Source organism: Anas platyrhynchos, chromosome 3, assembly GCF_047663525.1.
Source record: "Anas platyrhynchos isolate ZD024472 breed Pekin duck chromosome 3, IASCAAS_PekinDuck_T2T, whole genome shotgun sequence".
Taxonomy (NCBI): Eukaryota; Metazoa; Chordata; class Aves; order Anseriformes; family Anatidae; genus Anas; species Anas platyrhynchos.
In genome coordinates, this window is record NC_092589.1 from 35,543,709 (window position 1) to 35,552,618 (window position 8,910).

Below are 8,910 nucleotides of genomic sequence, written 5' to 3' on the forward strand. Positions count from 1 at the left end.
TTCCCACAAAATCTGGGCCAGCAGTTTGCGTTCGCACGGAGACAAAAGTGCCTTGCAGAGTTCAAACTCTGAAGGCAGTCCTGTTCTCCTAAAGGCCTTCCTGACAAGCGCTTCCTCAAGCTTGCAACCAAATACTCAGGCAGCTTCCAGGCCACAGCAGTGCAGTAATCTAAAGCTCAGACCTTGCCAACCAGACACATCTGAGTGCCTAACCCCATCCAGCCTCACTGTGATGGAGAGGGTGCCAGCAGGGAAATGGGAGACAGCGGGATCCCAAAACAGGGGAAGGAAGGAAGAGCTGGAAGCTACACTGTCAAATTACTTTATTTAAAGCCCTCCCCAGGCACTTCCATGCCTGGGAGTTGGTAGTAAAATGTTTTCTGTAGGTGTTGATTCTCAGAGGCATAAAACAGTTACCAGGAGCAGTAGGTAAATCTTCTCAAAGCCCAAGCACCAAGATCTCGAGCTGGCTGCTATGTGCTTGCAGAAGAGATACCAACTTCCATCTGTTTTGATGGAGGTAGGGTTCTCCTGGTCCTGGAAATCAGTGTGGAAGAGGAAACATCTTTGTTTAGCTCGGTTCTGTCTGCAGCCAGCAAGGTCCTCTTCAAAAAGAGCACACTGCCTTCCTGCACCAGGCCTGAGGGGCTTGACTGGATGTTGGGTGTGCCACCTCCACCTGGAGTTATGCTCGACCTGCTTTCCCAGCGTGAGTGTGCTGTGGTGTCTGCTCTGCCTCCTGCACCTCTCAGTTCTCGGAGAAAAAGCTTCCCTACACTGAGGTTTGGAGAGGCCAAACGAGAACAGCACCCTGAAATGCTGATCCTCACCCTTGGGGGGGTGCAGGGGTGAAAAGAGGAAGAGTTCCTTACAGGAGAGCCGTCTGGTCAGCAGGGAGAACTCTCGAGTCATCACATAGTCCAGCAGGCGTAAATGAGAGCGATCAGCAGCGCCATGGCCACAGCGAGGGCAGCGTTCTTGCGATTTTCCTTCCGAAGCACGCTCAGTTCCTTCTCTGTGAAACAAACAAAACCCTTGCCTGTGAACATTCTTCTGTCTCCTTTCAACACAGTCTTACAAGCACCATCTTACCGTGGCCCAGGGGCAACTCTTGGGATCAGTCTCCAAAGCTGCTAGTTCTAAGTTATGCTGGGCAGGAAGGAGCCTAACAAGAGCCCTTCTCATTTGCTAGTGCTCATCCTGCTAATCTCAGTAACTGCTCTTAAGAATGCTTCAGTCCCAGTCCTGTTTGCAAATGACCCCGTTCTGGGACCATACTAAGGGCAGGCTGCTTCATTAGAACAACTGTTTATTCCTTAAGGCAATGAAGAAGAGAAGGGAGGGCATGTAGAGAGCTATTTTTATTCTTTATTTTTTCCTCAGGCATAAGTTCAGGACTCTCAGTCCCATTTCTTGTCCCAGTGCTTAAGCTAACTCTAATACAATGAACTAGCACCGATATTAAGAGAGGCTTTTAGCTCTTTCTGCCCCCAGTCTTTGTGTGGTGCAATGCACACAGCTGCAGAAGTGGTGGCAGGAGGTGACAGAAACCCCAGCACAGCTCTGCCAGCTTCAACTGGCATTGCCATTCCTGGCCTCAAGTGTGTCAGCTGGAGTAAATACAGATTTAATTTGAGGCCCTAGTGATGATCTAAAGGCTGGGTGCAGATGCAGTGTGCTCTGTTCCAGGAGGAGCAGCCCTCACCATCAGGGCAGCCTGTGGGATGGTGGCAGCCACATCCTGACTCTTCTGTTGTCTCTACCGGTAGGCCCTCAGGGAACAGGTTTGAAGCTGTTTAAAATAATTGCTACTCTTCTGGAAAGAGTCCTTTAACATCAATTAAAATTGTAAATTCACTGGCCCTACCTTGGCCTTCAGTTCTCCAAGCCTAAAGAAACACTTGTGCTTCTCTCCCACCTGTGAGCTTTGGGGCTTGCAGTGCTGCAGAACAGGGAGGCTAATTTCACACACAACAGTGGAGAAGTTTTTAAAAGCCGTGCTGTTGGCTAAGATTTTCTAAAGACACATAGTTTAGGGTACATGAAAAGCACATTTTACCCCCCTTTTCAGCTAATACACTATTTTTCCCCTAAGATAACATGCCTCAAGAGGGAAGATCTGGACTCCTAATACACTGACCAGATTTCCCTCCGTTTTGCTCCATTTGGATGAGCATGAATTCAAAGACAGAAGTTAGTGTGGCAGGAACTTGAAGATGAAGCTGAGCTGCAGCACTGATGCCATCCAGCCCAGAGGGACCATTTTTAATGAAGCTCTTACCATAGTTGTCAGCTTTGGTCATTAGTAGGTTTCTCTCTCTCTCCAGTGACTTTCTGTAATGAGAAGAGGAGTTCATTACCTGCGAGGCACAACACAGCCTATTGCTTTGCTCATATGATGGAAGAGAAACTCTGGCCCAGTAGCAGGAATATTTGCTCACAGAGTGTGCCCCTCACCCTTCACGGTGGAGAGGTGACAGTTTGGAAACCCCCAGCTGAGCAAAAAGGATGCAGCAGTTTCAGATGGCTTTTTCCTTTCGAGCTGCTTTGTGTCTCTCCTTTGAGAAGTGTCAGAACAGTGCTCCGTCTGCTGGAGAGCCCCCGACACAGTGCCCCAAAGTGGGGTAAGAAATTCTGCCATGGCTACAAGATGAGGCAGAGTCTGTACAAGCTCTCTGCAGGCTCCTGCTCCTCTGGCACATCTGACAGTCTAACACCTGTTGTCAGACCAAAGACTCAGGACAACAGTAGTTACAAGTAAGTCAGACCCACCCAGCCCTTCCCTGAAACTACACAAGATGATTAATTAATACATTTTAAAATATAACAGTAAACTAAATTGCCTGAAAGCAGTTGCATTTCCATTCCACCAACAGGGACACTCCTCTCAGCCTGTGTGCATACAAACAAAGCTGCACTAACAAATCATCTCATCACTGAGAGCACAGAGAAGGCAGGAAGTGTAATAGTTTGTTGTTCCCCTTGGGGCAGAGCAAGAACCTGCAGTAGGAAGAGATTCCAAACCTGTGTGTACAGCTATTAAATGCGGGATGGCAAGAAAACAAGTTGCATAAGCAGCAGGAGAGGCAAGAAGGGCTCTTAGAGGCAACTGGAAAAAGGAAACGCACAGTGCAGCCAGGAGGATCACAGAATCACAGAATTTCTAGGTTGGAAGAGACCTCAAGATCATCGAGTCCAACCTCTGACCTAACACTAACAGTCCCCACTAAACCATATCCCTAAGCTCTATATCTAAACGTCTTTTAAAGGATGAGAAGACATTTGCCAGCGTTGACTGAGGTGCTACTCAGAAAGCTGCCTCGTGAAGGGGGTCAAGGAAGGTGCTGTGAGAATGAGACAGGAAGAAACTCATAACTGAACTTTGAAGCAGGAAGGCAGAGCTCTCCTTTGTGAACTACGCTGATCACAGTACTTTCTGCTATGGTTTTGGAAATCATCTGGATTAGGGCAACAGAATTTCCATTTCCACCTCATGCAAGTTGTAAATTTTAGAAAAAGTCCCAGAAATCCCTAATCTTAATTCTTTGCTCTAGGCCCCACATTTCAGAGAGAAATCATACAGATGTATTCCATCTTGTCAAGTTACTGCAGCTGTAGGTTTGTTTGATGGCCACTTCAGCAGCAGATGAAGAATACAGATAGTAATCAGAGGAAGGAAAATTTAGGTAATGGACTGGTGAAATGAAGAGCTAGGGATGAATGGGGATATAAAAGTCCAATAAAGGAAGAGGAGCTCAAGAAATAGCATGCAGAGCAAGATAACTGAGTGGAAAGGAGGAGAAAAGAACACAGGCTGAGGCTGGTAAATATCAGGGTGTGGAGAAGTCATCACTGCCAGGATGATTTGTAACTGGGTTCTGCAGGAAAGCAGACAACAGGAACTTTCCCTTCCCTGGCCTATAATTGAACTTCCCAGCCTTTTTGGTGGGAGCAGAGCAACAGGATGCTGGTGACTGGAAGAGTGTCTGCAGGCACAGAGATCTGAGAATCAGCTGGGAGATGCAGGATCTTTTGCTTCGTGCTAGAGAAATATCAGGTTCTGCCTGTGTGTGCTATAAAAGCCAGGTTAGAAGCCAGGTCAGCAGCCAGGTCAGCTGAGCTTTAAAAGCTTACAGCCAGCCTGCTTCCTAGCAGGCCAGGACCCAGCTCTGCTACCAAACAGCCAAGTTTGGGGCACTGCTTGGCTGGGTGCAATACAGGTTTGATAAATCTCTCTATATATATCACTGAACTCACCCTGGCACGTTTCCCACGCAAGCTCCAAGCTGGAAAAAGAGCCTTGTCACATAAACCACACGTTCCCATCCCTCCAAGAACCCTTGCTCAGTCCTGCAGCAGGATGACAGCTAGCTGAAGTGTGCAACTGCAGCTGTGGAAGGAGGTGCTCACCCATTCCCCCATACCTTCCTTCAGGGCTCAGCTTCTCCCTGCGCAGTTTGAGGTCCACCTCCTCCATGCTCTGCCTGCAAAGCGCCAGCTTCTCCTCCAGCCCATCGATCTGAAAAACAAGGTACCAGCTGCTGTGATTTCCTCTCCCAATAACACGGATCCGTCCCCATTGAAGGGTGGCAGGTCAGCCACGCCACTCCTTCCTCCCCAAACAAGGCAGGAGCAGACCCAGCTCTGCGCAGAGATCCCAGCACGGAGCCCACCACCTCCTAGGTCAGCCTGTGCTGTACCCCAGATACAGCCAGGCTCGCTCTAACACTCCCAGCACCTTTTTCAAGATCCAATCCAGTTCCAGCCCATACTAGTTTCTTTGCATGTGGCCCCACAAGCAAAGAGGTGACCCAGGATGTCTTTATGCAACTAAAAATGTATGTCACACCAACTGCCTGGACACCAGAGGGAGAGCACAAATGGCCCCATGAACAGTGACATGGGAAAAAGAAAATGAAATCAAAGGTACTAATCCACAATCACTGCTGCTTCGGGGCTCAGCTCTGTCCTGAGCTCGTTAGCAATCTCACACCTGTTCAGGAAGGCAGGCAGGAGTTATAACATGCAGGATGGGGCACAGGAGGCTCGATATAAAGGAGAGAACATCAGACTGCAACAGGGAGCTCAGCCAGTCAGCTGAACAGTCCCATGGCACGGCACACAGCAGCGCTGGGGACAGGGGCATGGTGAAAAAGGCTCAAACCTTCGCATCTTACTATTTCCGTCTCCCAGGTTGTCTCTGATCTCATTTATCAGCAAGTTCACTTAATGGCAGAGTGAAGTAGGGGTGCCCACCCGATCCAGTCAGGGCGCTGAGCTTTGAGAACGACCACCTCCATCACCAGTTCCACCATCTGCAACTGGCGGTGTCTCTGCTTCCTCCTGTGTTGGAAACCCTCATTTATACCTGGTGAGAGGTACTTTAGCGTGTCACCTAGCTCTTCCTCTGCCAGTACACTTATTACAGTGCCCCATGCCTTCTCTGGCTTAAAAATCATGGTAAGTAATTTAATTTAATGAGAGCTTTGGTTAGTAAGCTGCCAGCCCACCACTGCATTATCCACGCCATTGCACTCCCCATCCTCTCCACCAGAAGCATTCCTTCTGCTCTCACTGGTACGCTCTCTGCCCACGCTGTCACCTTTTCATGAGGAATAACGCAAGGATATTCAGCCCAACTCTGCCAATGCTCTCACTTTCTGCTGACTAAAAATCTCCAGATTCCACACAATGCTTTAAAAGTTGCAGCTGTTTTTACTGCTCTTAAATCAAAACCCAAGTTTGGCTCCCCTGCTGGAGAGCAATCATTTGCTAATAAACCACACGCCCTAGAACTGCACCACCGGTTTTGCTGAGCTGGGGGCACAAGGGACGCAAAATAATAATAATAAAAAAAAAGAGGCAAAGAAGGAGGAACAGATTGCTGAACGAACAAATTATTTTTTTCTCTCTGAAATCCTGCTATTTCTTCAGGCTGGTCTGGGGCATTAGAGGACATAAGGAAGGTTGAGAGTGAGGATTTTCAAATGTTATCTACTCACGGTGCCTCAGTTTCCTTACTTGTAGGTTAAGACAAAAACATCAGCCTCCTGAAGATGGCTCACGTACAGGAAGAGCCCCAGATGATGACCAGAACTACAGGCAGAGCGCTGTCTTAACACACCACTGCCTCATTTGGGATTTAGGGCCTGCTTCTGCATGCTAGGAATCTCTTAGCAGCTAAGCCATGCAAGCAACTCTTCACTGCAGGGCAAGAGAGAGGAAGAGGAAAATAAGCATGGGGAGAAATTAGAAACGCCTGGGAATTACTGATTACTCTCAGGCTGCTGAGAGAATTCCCACGGGAGCCAGAGCCTGTAAAGCTGTAGCAGGAGAACCTAGAAAGGTTCTCCTATCCACGATGGTGGGGCAGAGCTGAAGAGCAGCACGTGGAGAGCTCACCTTCCAACACCTCAGGTTCACATGCTCTACAGCAGGGACGCAGAACTCCACTCCCAGCCATGTCTTTAAGTAGTGCCAATTCGAAGGGGCAAGTGAGACAGGTGCTTAAGGCAGCACTTTGGGGCGCACAGAGCTGCCCCTCTGCTCCCCGTGAGCCGCTCTGGAAACTCAAGTCCCAGCAGCTTTGTACACACACAGCCTCCCTCACTCCAAAGCATGACAAGGTTTTGAGCCATTTCCTCTGAAATCTGCCAATACCTGCTCGCGCTCTGGAGACTTTTTAAAACCAGAGGGACCCAGAGCACATTTCAATCCAAACTGACTTACGCACTTATTACAAATCTTATTTGTCAGGACTACCTTGGGCAGGGAGCCCAAAATGGCTCACATAAAAGGCAGACCAAGAAAAAAAGAAGGAAGCAGCTTTGCTTACAGTGTTGAGCTAGATTAGATCCCTTTTAATACATTCTGTAATGAATTAATAAAAGCTTTCTTTCCAGCAGAAAGGCTAAAAGCACTTTTCAAGAACTGGCATCCACCCTCTGCTTTTATGAATTCCCTAATTAAGACACTGGCACAGAGCCACATCACATATACATTGACATCCAACAGCGTTGGGTAATGAGGATTTTGTCTTCTGACCCTCATAAAACAGATCAAAGCCAAATGAAGAGGTGGGGGCAAAGAAAAAAGCCTTCCCCAAGCAGTCTTCTGATGCCTTGTCACCTGCCAGCACACTTGAACAGTTCTTTTCACAGAAGAATTAGTGGCTCTTGCATCCACAAATTTGGCTGCATTATTAAGAAAAAAGGTTCAGCAGAGACGGATTTTTTGCAATGTTTAAATTTAAATGCTAACACTTCCACCCTTTTCCCTGTTCTCAATACTCTTCCACAGGCACTGATCAGTCTTTGTCAGAAGCAGGATTTGGGCACTATACACGACAATACTTTCTCCAAATACACACCCAATATTTTGGAGCTCAGGCCCTCGCTGAGCACAGGCTGTTCTCTGCACGTAATAGCCCTACCTGCCCCCCCTCCCCAGCTGTCTGAGCCACAAGGGTGTTTTTAGGAGCTACAATACCCCATGGCAAGGAGTTTCAGGCTGGGGGACGAACCAACCCCTCTCTGTTTGTTCTGTCCCTGTCATTTGCTAGCTTCACTTGAAGGCTCTTGTTTTTATACTGAAGAGTGAGCGAACATCCATTCTTTGTTTACAAATTACAAATGGCATACAAAGGATATAGACCTATACTGGGCCCCCTTCAGTCACGTTTTCATGTTTAAAAGGACCTGTCTCCTGAATTGTTTCCTGCACGGAAAATTTCCCCACTTTTGATCATCACTGCCACTCTCAAACTCATTGCACTTTCATTATATTGCTACAAAATCGACCAGAGCCTTCCCAGTTTCCTTTTCCTGATGGATTTCACGAAAACAGTCCTGCACAGCTCAGTGTTGTCAATGGGGCTGCCTGCTGAAGGACTACACAGCTATAAGAAAGCAGAAGCGGTGTGAGTTTGAGCCATCACAACGTTATGGAGACATTTATATCACTTTAAACCAGGTTACATCAATTGCACCTGCAATTTGTAAGTGCGAGCTAATCTGATAAGTGTCCATATAGAAAATTGCATTCATTTAGCATCATGACTCCAGTTAAACAAGCATGACTCTGCCTTACAAAGACAGCCATGCATCACGTCATATTAAGACCCATTTGGAAAGTTTTATCAATCATAGCAGCTCAGAAGGTAACAGGGAGCTGAATGGAAGTTTAAGTTATGGGATCAGCACCTTGGTTGTGAGCACTCTGACACAAACTTCACTGCCTCATCTGCATCATCTCAAAAAAAATATTTCAACTCTCTTTGCTAGGATGAGCAAAGAGGTACTCGGAGAGTCAGCACAGTCCCTTCCAGACTCCCTTTAGCTGTTATGTTTGGGTTTGAGAGCCCAAAAACGCCTGTTTCTCCCCACACGGATGCAGGCAGCGTTAAGCGCAGGAGCAGAGCGACATCCCCTCAGAGCGCCGCCGCTCCCAGCCTGCGGGTGCTCCGCCGCCCCATGTCGCCTCATATCGCCTCCTATCGTCCCATATCGCCTCATATCGCCTCACCTCCCGGGCCACGCTCAGCCCCTCTCGCCTCCTGCCCATGGTCCCGAGCCCTCCCGGCGCCGCGCATGCACTCCCCGCCCGCCCGCCCGGGCTTGGCCACGTCGGCGCGGCCGGCGCCATCTTTGTGAGGGGCCGGGGGAGGGGGAGGCGCCATCTTTGTGAGGGCGTCTCAGGGGGTGGCTTTTGGAAATAAAGGGACGGATGGGGACGTGGTTTTGCTGAATATTCGCTCACCCACAGCTTTAGGTTGCCCTTGGGGCTCCCTTCCCAAATGCTAGCTTTGTGTTAAAGCTTGTGTTTAAAAGCTGGTATAATAAATGAGCAAGAAACACCGCTGAAATGTGTCTGTCGTTGTGGTAGGACATCGCTGCTGCGTGACAGAGCAGC

General features: G+C 48.4%; 1 protein-coding gene across 2 annotated transcripts in view; it reads right to left on the reverse strand.

Annotated features, from left to right (window-relative positions):
• The window catches only part of CCDC167 (coiled-coil domain containing 167), a 10,037-nt gene extending 1,353 nt beyond the window's left edge, over window positions 1–8,684 (reverse strand). Inside the window, exons 1-4 of one of the 2 annotated variants that reach the window (XM_038176696.2) lie at window positions 8,524–8,684; window positions 4,425–4,519; window positions 2,282–2,334; window positions 873–1,015 (exon numbers count right to left, since the gene is read on the reverse strand). In XM_038176696.2, the coding sequence (XP_038032624.1) occupies window positions 912–1,015; window positions 2,282–2,334; window positions 4,425–4,519; window positions 8,524–8,643 (372 nt within the window). In that variant the 5' untranslated portion in view covers window positions 8,644–8,684 and the 3' untranslated portion in view covers window positions 873–911. Of the gene's footprint in view, window positions 1–306; window positions 1,016–2,281; window positions 2,335–4,424; window positions 4,520–8,523 lie in introns of those variants that run through there. The other variant, XM_038176695.2, reaches the window with a different exon arrangement.
• Between the last annotated feature and the right edge of the window lie 226 nt (window positions 8,685–8,910).